Source organism: Radiomyces spectabilis (genome assembly GCF_025331425.1).
Source record: "Radiomyces spectabilis strain NRRL 2753 chromosome Unknown BYT42scaffold_4, whole genome shotgun sequence".
Taxonomy (NCBI): domain Eukaryota; kingdom Fungi; phylum Mucoromycota; class Mucoromycetes; order Mucorales; family Radiomycetaceae; genus Radiomyces; species Radiomyces spectabilis.
In genome coordinates, this window is record NW_026251929.1 from 1,392,544 (window position 1) to 1,405,168 (window position 12,625).

The following is a 12,625-nucleotide window of genomic DNA, read 5'->3' on the forward strand; positions in this document are numbered from 1 at the left end:
TCATCGGTTAAGATTAATCCTTCAAAACCTCAAAATGGTGAACCGGTAGTTGTCTTGTAGCGAGATAAGCGGCTGGTCTAGGCTTGACTAATCAGAATGACAACAATGCGATATAGTATAGATTTTGTACTCAAAAAGATTTTTTTTTCTCCGCTCGCTCCCATCTCTTTTGTGAACAGGGTATCTTATCGCGAATTCTTAAAACAGATGCTGTGTTTCCTTGAAATTTCTCGCTATTCCCTCGCCAACTTCTACCATCCTTCTTTCTTTTCTTGACCAATCACTGATAGGCGAAACACAATGGTACTCACTTTGATGGTCTGTGTTGATTTCCTGATTCAAATATTCTCAAAAATCCGATTTCCGTGAAGACCCCTCGAACAGAGCTCTTCTTTTTTTTTCACATGCTCGCTTTGACCATCCCAGATTTGGCAAACCGAAGAAGGCCATATTCTATTTCGTTCCGATGAATCCGGTTTCTTAATCAGGAAAATAAAAACCAATTCCCCGTTGCCCTGACGATGTTTTTATCTCAATTCAAAAAAAAAAAAAAAAAAAAAAAAAACTTTGCATGGTTTATGTGATTACACCGTGTAATTTGTAGTCGACACGTAGAATCCGTGACGCATAAAAAAAAAAAAAAAGACATCCCCATTGAATTGATAAAATTTGTAGCTGATAAGACAATCCGCATGCGTATTTTCGTTCAACAGCTTTATTACGCTACTGTGTGGTTTACTCGTCGAGTTCACTGTGGATGATTTTTGGCAGAGCCGCTTTGTTTGTTGAGAAGATATACGATGCACAACCATGTGCTATGAGCACATAATGACGACAAAAATTACAAACGTTTATATGGTTGTATCCAAACTCACACAGTAGCAAGGTTATTGAAAAATGATTATCAGAGGTCACTGTCTTTGTTTTGCTGAATATATTGTATTACGAGCTACGATGATACATTGCTTTCTTACTTCCTTGTATGTTAGTTTCTTCGTATGCCAGCCTACACAGTGTTGATACACATCATACTTTATTTATATTGTAAAAAGTCATTTTCCATATCACATAAAACGATATCGTATACAAAGTTTTATTGAGATAAAGCCTTCAAATCTTAGTTGAAAGTCATATATAAAAGTCCTTCATCCCACACTTGCTAATGACTTTGTTATTATACTTGCCACGACCTTCATACTGCAACTTACGCTCTTTCCAGATATTCTGAATTCCCTTTGCCGAAACGCGTCAAATGAGCCTGTACGGGAGAAAGAAAATCCGCTGCGTGACTGCTTCAGTCACGTGATAAGTATTTGGCGATATTTTGAACATCAAGGTTAAGCAAAAAAGAAAGTCACTATGTCCGAGTGGTTAAGGAGTGTGACTAGAAATCACATGGGCTCTGCCCGCACAGGTTCAAATCCTGTTGGTGACGACTTCTCTTTTGCCTCTTTCGGCTGGATTGTCGTCGTCAATATTCTGTGCTGGAATTCCAATGGCCAGATATTACGATTAGGGTAGACAAGGACAGTAAGAATACGGGAGGATGAGATAATCTTTATTCTTTTGGTCTACGTGGATATTTATACTTTGGGTCTTCTAACTATCGATGACAGCATGGGGTACAGAAAGGGAAGGTTACGCTTATGACGTATCATTGCTTAGCCCTACTTCTTGACGAGATTTCTAGAAAGGGATTGTTGGCCGATCGTGATGTAATGGTTGCCAAAAGGGGAAACCCCAAAATGATTGGTTGAGCATCAAAAAGGCTACGACAGGATTACGTTTTTTATTTTTTATTTTTTTTTCTCATTTTTTTTTTTATTTGGCTGTTCTGCAAGGCTAATGGAAAACGGATTTGACAAGGATAATAAGTGGGGTACCAAAGAATTTTCTTATTTTTATTTTCTAATGTGCGAGAGTTGATCAAGGGTAAAAGTATTGCTTGTCCTGGATCGAGAAGAAAAATATATCAAAAGAGAAGCGCATAGTAAAGGTAAGGACCGGGAGAAGGTGTTATGATGGAGTATGTGTACCTGTATGGTTATAAAAATCGGTGCATAGAGTAGTGTTTATTTTCAAATCAGATGTCTTTTTTGGAAAGATTGTGGGGCCAATGCCAAAACTAAAAACCAATTTCGCAACGATGCGATAAAATAACACACCCGTTTCAACGATAATTGTATGAAACTCACAATTCAAAGAACTCTGTGATGAAATAACATTTGCATTCAGCAAGCTGTCAGTGGGTAGTCATGTCTCATCGATAGTAGTTCATGTCGTTAGGGAATGCCTTGACAGTGAATGTACAATGTATTTTTGCTTCGACCCATTGGATGTTATGTTTCTGCCTCTCTTCTGTGCAGTTCCCCAATATATATCGACCCATTGTCCAGTTAAAACAAACGGGAATAGCCGATGTGTCATGACATACCAGAGAATAGAGTTAAGATCATGTACATGCAATGCAAAAGTTACTTCCTAACGGATATGGAGCAAACACAACACATGAAATGGCAGGGAAAAAAAAAAGTACGACAATCATCTATAAAAATTAATGCGCAAATATATCATGTGCAAGGCGGTCAAGCAAGCATATCCCATTTCAATTGTGCCTTATCTATTGGAATTTTTGTACTCGTCTATCGATCTCATCGCTTAACCGGCTAACAGATGTTCCCCAACTATTGACGACTATCTTCGTATGGTCATTAAGGGCATTTTGATGTTCCTACACGAAAAGCTTAATTATCGTATTCATTGAATCGATCGAAATCCCCAGTTACCTTCTTTGTGAAGCATTCCAGCGCGAACTCAGAATCCAAAATTGACTTGTAGAGTTTCTTTTGAAGCTGAGGTTTCAACATCTCTTTGCCAGACTTGGCTTGTGACTGTACGCCGTGCAGGAAGGTCTTCAAATCGCTATGCAATTCTACAATGCATGCCAGCTGTGTATCCTAAATGAGTAACAAGGGACTGGCTATTATTTCTGGCTGCGGAAGCAGGACGTACCAAAGCATTGTTATCAGCGTTCTCCGTTGCTTTCCTCTTGGCTTCTTTACTCGTAAGGCCCAATCCTCGGTTAATCATTTCCAATAAAATACTACCATAGTTGAAGCCCTTGACGAGTAATGAGTATTTGGGAAATCAAAATGAAAATGTAGGGAAGACATATGAAGGTTCTTACTTCGAGCAAGGTGGATAACACATGGAATTGTTGCCATTCAATGTGACTTCCTGAAAACAATGTACTGGTTGAACCTATTCCCGAAGTCATAGATAAGCAATGCAGTTTATCTTGGCACCCTTTGGTATACTTACTCTGTTTTTGTAAGTGGGCGGACGCCTGTTTCAAAAACGATACAGCTTCCTCAGAATCTAAAAACGCAGAGAATAAGCATACAATGCTGAAAACACAGAATATGGCGCCAACTCACTGTTTCCTTGCTTCACTTGATCCTGAAGCAGAAGTAGGGCTGAACCCATGGAACAAATCAATTGTGCCAACCATATTTCCTCGTTGGTAATCTAACGGAAAGGAGAAATTCAGCTTACTAATGAATGTCAATTGAAGAGAATATCTTACATTGTTTTGAAGATCGTCACGCTTCAGAAACGCCGTAAAGTCCTGGATCAACGATGCCAAATCTGCTGCCTGTTTAGTGTCGCAGGCTGCCTTGATAATATTGAGGATATACGAGAAAGTTTGAAGCCAAATTTTCTAGTTCGGGGTATGAGTCTCGCCTGTAAGCTCATTATCGTTTGAGATGTGTATCTTACATTGGAACTACAGGCCGGCTTCATCATTTCCTGCAAGGCAGGTTTCTCATCCGAATTACAGTTCATCATGACCTTGAAATCTCGATTATCCGAACGTGTTTGAATGAAATCGTCTGTTGCAATTTTCATGTTCGTATGAGATAATAATCACCCACTGTGTCGTTTCTTACTCACCATCAAACTTAATTTCATTGATATCCAGTTCCTGGAAGTATTGTACACCGTATTTGACTTGGAAAGAGGAGTTCAAAGCTTCAATACGGGCCAACTCAGTTCTGGTAATGGCATGTTGCAGGGACTTGTCCAACCGAGTGCGGAACTCAATAAATTCTTGAATCTAAAAAAAGAATGGAAAATCGCGATAAGCAAATTTTCATGATGTTCTGATTCTAGTGACGGCAATTATACCTTGGAAAATGTGCCATACTGATAGGCTTTGACGAGCATTTCCGGTGTCTAGACGGACATGATTGAGACATCATGTGCAGCTTCAGTTCCATATGCTAAAACTTACCTCCACTTCATTGCTTTTATAAATCATCATTGATTCGTACAACATCTCTTCCAGCGGATCCATAGCACCCAACGCGATAAATCGATCTGTGAAATAATGGCTATATCACAATAAATGAGTTTAGGTTATACTTTTAGCCCGAGAGAATATGCTTACATCATCGTATCAAATTGGATCTGCTTGATATCCATGGTAGCGAAAATCTGCAAGGGACGAGTGTAAACACCTTTATAAGACCAAAAAAAAAAAAAAAAAAAAAAAAAAAAAACGCAATGAGTATATCATATCGTAGAAATAAATATAGGCCAACCGCAATTCCTACCCAAGACCGTATACAATCGCACCAGAGTCAGCTTAAGCTGAAAGTTATAGGTGCTTCTTCGGAGCGCAGTTTCCAGCAGAGTGATGGCTTGAATGACCAAGGCAGTATGCTTATGTTGCTGATACATGTCGTAAAGGATATGGCTCGCTAAAAGCACAAATTCATCGCCATATTGACTTTCGGTCTTTTCCAAACCTTGTCCTGTTGATACATGTCAAACAATTAAGCCCACTATAGAATGCTATATAAATCACAGCCCATATTTACCAAGAGGAAGGGCATCTTCATACGCCTGCCATAATGCGTTGACAAGTTGCAAGCTTTCAGGCAGTGACAAACCGGCATGTAAATCTAAGAAGTGCTCCAACTTTCTTATGGTGATGTTCTTGTACACATTCTTCACCTGAGCAGACTACATCAATAACGAAGTTTGATTACTGAGAATCCGAATATCAAGTTGTTTACACAAAGAAGAAAGTGATCATTACCTTTTCTGTCGCTGGTTTAATGCTATTTTGGAGCGTTTGGATGAATTTTTTAGCTGCTTCAGGTGTGGCACGGAGAAAAGCAATGTATGTTTGCAAATCTTCGAAGCAGCAGCTCTTGGAACCAAAGCGATCAAAATAGGCGACGATATGATCCAATGTAAGAGTTTGATCTGTCAAAACATCATAACCGGCATCAACAAAGGATTGCTAAATCAGTACGACGTAGGATGATAGATGACCCGTACCTCTATTTTGGCGCTTATTAAGGCGATGATCCCACTCCAGCTCAGCCAAGAAAGGCCCACGCTTGAGAACAGCAGCTTTCAGGGCTGTCTCCTTGAGACGACCAATCATTTCAACGGCCTTTTCTAGGATTTCCTCCGAACTTTCCTGATCAAGGAGTCCGTTCACCGCATCAAAGTAAGCTAACCAGCTAATCCAATCGTCCGAGTTCTCTTCGCTGAGCGCACGCTGACTCGTTTCGAGCACATCTTCCCATTTCTTGGTTTTCAGCAAAAGTTCGGATCGAATCTGTCTCACTTCGGGATCACGCAGCGATTTTTGACCCAAAGGTGTATCCAGCAGAGCCAATGCTTGATCATAACGTTGTTGATCCAAGTAAATCAATAAGAATAACCGCAAGTGCTCGACCTCCTCTAATCGTCCGTCTTCTTGCGCTTTAGCCATCATGCGCTCGGCAAGGGTATATGATAAGCTATTCCCTCCTTGTCCCTGAACGACGTACAGAGAAAAAAATAAGCATTGGGTTTTTGCGCGTCGAAAACGCTGTTCAGTGGAACAGTACCTGCAGAGCTAACGACATGATGGCCCAGAACAAGTATTTGTTTTGCTTGAATGTACGATGGAGCTTCAGGGCAGCTTGTTGTTGGCCTTTGTAATCGTTGTTGCGTACCATGGCCATAAACCAATGGTTAGCAAACTCTTCATTGCGTGGCTGTTGGTTGGCTGCGTTTTCGTAAAGGGTAACGACGGCCTGGTCTTTTGGCGTAATATGTCAGGACAACGGAACAGGGGCAGTCGAGTAAAAATAAAGTATTCACGGCACTTACGTTGACCCAATTCCTTGTAGGCCATACTGGCCGCTTGAAGAGTAGCGTCATCGATCGGCATTGCCTTTTTGACCTGAGTGCACAAGTCCACGGCCTCTTCTTGCTTGCCGGTGCGAACAAGGACTACGGCCTTGAGCGCCTGAAAAGAGATACATAATGAGCCACTTTTTACATTGCTTCATTACTCATGAACTGGAAATATTACTTTGAGCAATGGCCAATCGGGACTCTTCTTAAGCATCTTGTTCACATTTTGTAAAGCTAGCTTATATTGACCTTCGTCGATGGCCTCTGCAAGCGAGAGTTAATAGCGCTGAAAAGGAAGTAGCAGTTACAAACAGTACCATAAAGAGGACGAAGCTTCTTTTCCGTAATGTAGTCTAAGACCATATTGTAGTGCTTGACTCGCTGCGGATATGAAACGAATTATTTCTGGCTCACTTGCCAAAGTCAAAGCCGTTGTCCGAAAGTCACCCTATCAGACAGTGGCTTGTTCATTTCACGATCGAATTTTGTAACTCCTGGGATTACTCGGCTTCCTCTCCCGCAATTTTTAATTGACTACATCCAATGGACGTTGATGTTATCGAATACAATTATTACTCGATCAAGGTTTCTTCCAATATCTATACCAGCTTGACTCTTTCTATTTTCTAACATCGGTTGGCATACTGTGGAATTGGAGAAAAGGAATTCCCCGAATGAAGACTGCATTATCAGTTCTCGAAAGTCAGAGGACGAATATCAGTCTCCTGTATAATGTCAAAAATGTACAACAAATTCTTTGTAAGTAACGTTTAGCAGATGCATCTCAAATGCCAGCCATATGCGACACACTTTCCTAATGAGTTCAATAAGAAATCGAGAGAAAAGTATCATTTATGAATCAAAAATACGACATGATATCGTTTGTTTCCCTTTTATAACCTGCTTCAGCCTGTCGCTATATTGTCATGTAAAAATTTAACGCCTTATACCAAGATAGTTTGATTCGGTTATGGAAATACCAAAGGTTAATCCTATTTCCAGCAGAATTAAAAGAAAAATGGCCATCCTCTCCGAGCATTCATTGACATCTCAGGCGACAATCTATGCGCAAGCAAAAAATAATATATATAATGTGGATCACTTTCGCAATTTCAGAAATAATACTGGCTTGTTCAAAGGAATCTGATAATCTTGTTTTGATGTTATTGTGTTTGCCACAAGTGGGACTTGAATACAACTTCCACTTCGTTTGATATGCTGCCAATGATTCGAGGCAAAGTCTTGCTGTTGAAAGCCCGACAAAAGTGCACAAAATGCTATGCTTTTTTGGTTTTCCAACCGACAGTGGTTTTTTTATTCGCCCAATGACGAGCCCAAAATCGCCACCGACCATTAAGCGACTTGAGCAAACGGTGGTCAATCGTATCGCCGCAGGCGAGGCAAGTAGCACGGCGGGTTTAAGATAACGGTCCCTTCGTCACTGACATTGCTGACATGTGGATAGATCATTCATCGACCTGCCAATGCGTTGAAAGAGCTGATTGAGAATTCTTTGGATGCCGGATCGACACAGATTCAGATCCTGGTCAAAGACGGCGGGTTGAAACTTTTGCAGATTCAGGACAATGGTCACGGTATCCGTGTAAGTAACCGAGCCTCCGTTAGACTCACACGAAGACGGCACTAACCCGGTGAACATTCTTTGCCAGCGCGAAGATATGGGGATCGTCTGCGAACGATTTACGACGAGTAAGCTCAGAAAATTTGACGATTTATCGCAGATTGCCACGCATGGATTTCGTGGTGAAGCGTTGGCGAGTATTTCGCATGTCGCTCATGTCACGATTACCACGAAAACGGCTGAATCGAAATGCGCTTTTCGTGCGACGTATTCTGATGGCAAATTGGTACCACCCAGACCCGGTCAGTCCGCCGATCCAAAGCCCTGTGCTGGTAATGACGGCACTCAAATTACTGTAAGCTTTCTCTTTGTCTTGGTTATCACGCCGAGCTAACCGGATCGTAATTTTGTTTTTCGGTTCTTATGCAGGCGGAGGACTTGTTCTATAATGTGCCAACAAGAAGAAAGGCGCTGAAATCTCCCAGCGAGGAATATAACAGGATCTTGGATATCGTGAGCCGATATGCAGTACATAATGCAGGTGTGGCATTCACATGTAGAAAGGTAAAAATAGAAAGAAAGAAGATACGATTCATTGGCAATGAATGAGAAAGGAGGAGTTTTCACACGCAAGTTTGTAGCAAGGCACGACGGCAGCGGATATACAGACAATATCGAGCGCTAGCACGGTTGATACAATTCGACAAATCTATGGCTCTTCTGTAGCCAACGAACTGCTTCCTGTGGAACGAGAGTTCCCTGAATTGGAATTTAAAATGAGCGCTTATGTGAGCAATGCCAATTACAGCACAAAACGAATGACACTCCTGCTATTCATCAACAGTAAGTTTTACAGTCGGGTTCACATGGGCAAAGGATTTTAACATGCATGAATGTTTAGATCGGGCCGTGGAGAGTTCATCAATCAAAAAAATGATTGAAGGGGTTTACGCCGCTTTGCTTCCAAAGGGGGCTCATCCGTTTGTATATCTTAGTCTGGAAATCAATCCCAGAAACGTGGATGTGAACGTCCATCCTACCAAGCGCGAGGTAAGAGTCTCAAAAATTGGCTTGTATAAGTAAAAAAGAAAGTCCATTCATTTTGGAGGTCAGGTTCACTTTTTGAACGAAGAACATGTGGTCAATGCGGTTAGCGATGCATTTCAAAACCGTTTGGAGAACGCAAACACATCCCGGACGTTTCTCACCCAGGTAATTAAATGCGCAGACATTCACGACTTTGCGGCAGCCTTATTGATATATCATGTTAGACACTTTTACCTGGTGTACTCGATATTCCTGAACCTAGTTCTGCTCCCAAACCGGCCAAAGTCGCCGTCTACAATACCGTACGCACAGACGGACGATTGAATACGCTAGATACCTTTTTAGATCCTTCCGTACCGAGTAAACGTTTGCAATCGACCTCTTCAACGGATGGCACGTAAGTAACTTGTTCATCCACGGTGAGTTCCATGATACAGTAGTAATCTGATGTTGTGTGCAGAAATAATGGTCAAGAGCAAGACGACGCTGTCAGTCAAGTCGATGAACTCAATAGCCGCGGCATGACTCCCAAAGTGAAGCGGCCAAGGATCGAGGTCCGACTAACCAGCGTCTTGAATCTTCGAAAGGAAGTCAAACGATCCGAACACACCGGTATCACGGCTCTATTTTCCAATCACACTTTTGTGGGTTGCGTGGATGATGCGCTGGCGCTCATTCAACATGAACGGAGTTTGTATCTGGTGAACTATGCAGTAGCAAGGTAACACATATCTTGATTTGTACACGATAGGGTTTATGCTGACAAAAGGCATTTCACAGCGAAGAACTTTTTTATCAAGTGGTGCTGAATGAATTCTGCAATTTTGGTCGATTGAATTTAAGCGAGCCCGTGGATATTCGAGCCAGTGTGTTGTTAGCGATTGAGGCGGAAGAACGCAAAGGCAACTTGCCAGATCAACTTCGATCGGCGGATGAGATTGCAAAGGTAAATAGATAGATAGAAAAACAGGTATAGCAGGATGATGTTTAGACTGATTATTTGAATCTAGGCTATCAGTGATACGATGGTTTCAAGAGCGGAAATGTTGGAAGAATATTTCTGTATGACTGTGACAGAAGATGGTCACTTGAAGAGCTTGCCGATGCTTCTGAGAGGCTATATACCCACGATGGATAAATTACCAATGTTTCTCTTGCGGTTGGGGACCGAGGTAAGGGAACTACTGAATGCAGAAATTATCCTAGTAGACCATGTTCTCACTGTACGGCATCGGATTGCAGGTCGATTGGGAGACAGAGCGCGGATGTTTCGAAACGCTTGCGCGAGAACTGGCCGTCTTTTTCTGTGCCGAGCCACCGCTTAAAGTGGGAGAAACAGAGGAGGACGAAACCCTGTACAAAGAACAGCATGAACGGTATCTGTGGCAAGTGCAGCATCTTATTTTCCCTAGCTTTAAAACACACTTTGTCGCCTCGGGAAGACTGGGTAAAAGTGGTGACGAGTCAGGGACGACGAAATTCATCACTCAGTTGGCCAATCTAGCTGATCTTTACAAGATCTTTGAACGGTGTTAAGAACCCCCCCCCTTCACATGTCCACCTGATTTGTACGTCATATGATCATTTCTTTTCTTTTTCATCTTCACGATGGGGGGAATGGTATTCATTATTTTATTTGGTTCACAGTTTTCGGAATAGGAATGAATGTCATTTGCGTTGTGTGTGAATATGGTTTTTACTTTGTAAGATTTGCTATATGCGATCAGTGACCGAGTTCATTGGGAATATCTTCCTTTTTCATGGTGACAATGTCCTTGAGAGCCTGTCCAATGATTTCGGCGCCTTGCATCAATTCTTCCTCGGTGATACAGAGAGGTGGAGCTAATCGAATGATGTTGACGTGGGTAGGTTTGGCCAATAAACCACGGTCTTTGAGTAACAAGCAAAGTTCCCACGCTGTACGTTCAGATTTTGTTTCATCAATGACAATCGCATTCAATAAACCACGACCACGGACTAGAACAAACAAAAAATATCATGAAATCAATGAGATGATATGAAAATGAAATCAAGTTATGAAAGCAGGTCATTTTCTTTGTTTTCGATTTTTTCTTTACCTGTTTGTACCAGTGGGCTGTTGAGATCTGTGAGTGCTTTGCGGAATTTGGCGCCTAGGACATTGGCTTTTTCAACGAGATTTTCTTCCTTGATGACCTCGAGAGCGGCAATGGCAGCGGCACAGCCTAGGGGATTACCACCATAAGTGGATCCATGCTCACCAGGCTTGATACAGAGCATAATGTCCTTGTCGGCTAAAACAACCGACACGGGATAAACACCTCCTGACAGGGCTTTACCGAGAAGCACGACGTCCGGTCGTACCTTGTCATGCTCGACACACAACATCTTGCCTGTACGTCCAAGACCGGTCTGGATTTCATCCGCAATAAAAAGTACATTATACTTTTCGCACAGTTCCTTGCATCGTTGCAAATAGCCATCATCAGGGACGACAATACTAAACAAGAAAATCAAATCAAGAAAGACATTCCATCAGTAATCCATCACCAACAATATTCGTAAAACCCCCTGAGACTTTTTTTCTAAACGATATATGAACTTACCCTGCTTCACCCTGAATTGGTTCGACGAGGAAACCGGCGACTTTATCTCCTGAGGCTTCCAGAACTTTTTCAAGATCTTCAGCATGGTTGTAACGAATCTTGATGCCGGTCTTTGGGCAGATGGGCCCAACGAGCGGGAGATAAGGACCAAAGCCTTTGTAGGATTCGGGATCGGTGCTCATGCTAATGACACCAACCGTGCGACCGTGGAAATTGTTCTCGCAGCTCAAGACAATGGCCTCATTTTCGGGAATGCCTTTCTTTACGTAACCCCATCGACGGGCCAGCTTGATCGCGGTTTCCACGGCTTCGGCGCCGGTATTCATGGGTAATACCATGTCATACTGGAAGTATTCGGAAACGTACTTGGCAAACGAACCGAAAACGTCATTATAAAAAGCGCGGGAAGATAAAGTCAATTTCTGCGCTTGGTCACACAAAGCTTGAATGATTTTGGGATGACAGTGGCCTTGGTTGACAGCTGAATAGGCTGACAAGAAATCCATGTACTTCTTGCCCTCAGGGTCCCATACCCAGACCCCTTTGGCTTCGGAAAACACTACCGGCAAAGGATGATAGCTGCAAAAGGATAAAGAGGTGAGTTTACGGAATGTGACCCGATGCGAAAGTAGATGGATCCTAAAGATAAGGTTGTCTTATGTGGTCAACCAAGTACATACTTGTGAGCACCATAGGTGGATTCGAGTTGAACGACTTCTTTGCTTGAAACACGAGTCATGATATTTGAATATTTGATTATTGACAAAATATTGGAAAAGGGGACGGAGAAGAGAAGAAGAAGAAGATGCTAAGAAGAATGGCGTCTAAAGTCTTTTTGTACATTAGTTGGAAGCATTGCATCATGTGACAATTTTTCCCACAGTGCTAAAAGCAAAACAGCGTCATTGAGATGCTAGCTGCCTCAATTGGATGTTTCTCCTTTTTGTCTTTTTGTCCAAAAATAGTCACATGGAACAAATTGCATGGGTAAAATAAAGAGGGTTACTTTGTTTTTTTTTGGTTTGTTTTTTTCTCCACCTGCATGTGTGTTGTGGCAATAAATTGATACAACGGTTTTTATCGGCTTGGTATCGGCCTTCATCGGCCCTTGATCCAAGTTACGCCTCTATGGCATATCAAGCAGCAAGAGGATAACTCGAACGAAACCGTCGATCCTAAAATGGATTCCAGTTTTATGCACATGAGAGCT

The 12,625-nt window shown here is 42.0% G+C and overlaps 3 protein-coding genes and 1 non-coding gene across 4 annotated transcripts; 2 read left to right on the forward strand and 2 right to left on the reverse strand.

Moving 5' to 3' along the window:
* The first annotated feature begins 1,353 nt into the window (after window positions 1–1,353).
* Window positions 1,354–1,435, forward strand: BYT42DRAFT_t56. The gene has a single exon. It is a non-coding gene; the product is annotated as a tRNA-Ser (tRNA).
* Window positions 1,436–2,552: 1,117 nt separating this feature from the next.
* Window positions 2,553–6,675, reverse strand: BYT42DRAFT_270388 (N-acetyltransferase B complex non catalytic subunit-domain-containing protein). Its single transcript, XM_051562797.1, has 20 exons — window positions 6,519–6,675; window positions 6,380–6,465; window positions 6,175–6,313; window positions 5,910–6,103; window positions 5,350–5,836; window positions 5,105–5,274; window positions 4,884–5,028; window positions 4,617–4,817; window positions 4,451–4,520; window positions 4,295–4,394; window positions 4,189–4,236; window positions 3,955–4,117; window positions 3,781–3,893; window positions 3,587–3,721; window positions 3,438–3,528; window positions 3,322–3,378; window positions 3,188–3,261; window positions 3,013–3,120; window positions 2,787–2,948; window positions 2,553–2,731 (listed from the first exon to the last, which is right to left on the reverse strand). Exons 1-20 carry the CDS (start codon window positions 6,562–6,564, stop codon window positions 2,621–2,623), a joined length of 2,700 nt encoding a protein of 899 aa, XP_051425372.1. The 5' UTR covers window positions 6,565–6,675; the 3' UTR covers window positions 2,553–2,620.
* An 851-nt stretch (window positions 6,676–7,526) lies between these two features.
* BYT42DRAFT_592817 (putative DNA mismatch repair protein mlh1) lies at window positions 7,527–10,366 on the forward strand (the record flags this gene model as incomplete). Its single annotated transcript, XM_051570646.1, has 12 exons — window positions 7,527–7,601; window positions 7,667–7,804; window positions 7,872–8,138; window positions 8,213–8,347; window positions 8,425–8,626; window positions 8,685–8,833; window positions 8,897–8,995; window positions 9,055–9,227; window positions 9,291–9,551; window positions 9,611–9,776; window positions 9,841–10,002; window positions 10,073–10,366. 12 exons carry the CDS (start codon window positions 7,527–7,529, stop codon window positions 10,364–10,366), a joined length of 2,121 nt encoding a protein of 706 aa, XP_051425373.1.
* A 93-nt stretch (window positions 10,367–10,459) lies between these two features.
* On the reverse strand, window positions 10,460–12,245 carry BYT42DRAFT_270443 (ornithine-oxo-acid transaminase). The gene is made up of 4 exons (XM_051562798.1): window positions 12,096–12,245; window positions 11,416–11,994; window positions 10,909–11,309; window positions 10,460–10,807 (listed from the first exon to the last, which is right to left on the reverse strand). Exons 1-4 carry the CDS (start codon window positions 12,152–12,154, stop codon window positions 10,554–10,556), a joined length of 1,293 nt encoding a protein of 430 aa, XP_051425374.1. The 5' UTR covers window positions 12,155–12,245; the 3' UTR covers window positions 10,460–10,553.
* Window positions 12,246–12,625: the final 380 nt, after the last annotated feature.

Coding starts and splice junctions, on each gene's coding strand:
- BYT42DRAFT_270388 (XM_051562797.1), bottom strand. CDS start 6,564: ATGGTCTTAGACTACATTACGGAAAAGAAGCTTCGTCCTCTTTATG. Junction 4,818..4,883: donor TGAAGATGCCCTTCCTCTTG/GTAAATATGGGC, acceptor ATGTATCAACAG/GACAAGGTTTGGAAAAGACC. Junction 2,949..3,012: donor ACGCTGATAACAATGCTTTG/GTACGTCCTGCT, acceptor TAGGATACACAG/CTGGCATGCATTGTAGAATT.
- BYT42DRAFT_270443 (XM_051562798.1), bottom strand. CDS start 12,154: ATGACTCGTGTTTCAAGCAAAGAAGTCGTTCAACTCGAATCCACCTAT. Junction 11,995..12,095: donor TCCACCTATGGTGCTCACAA/GTATGTACTTGG, acceptor ATCCTTTTGCAG/CTATCATCCTTTGCCGGTAG. Junction 10,808..10,908: donor CAGCCCACTGGTACAAACAG/GTAAAGAAAAAA, acceptor TGTTTGTTCTAG/TCCGTGGTCGTGGTTTATTG.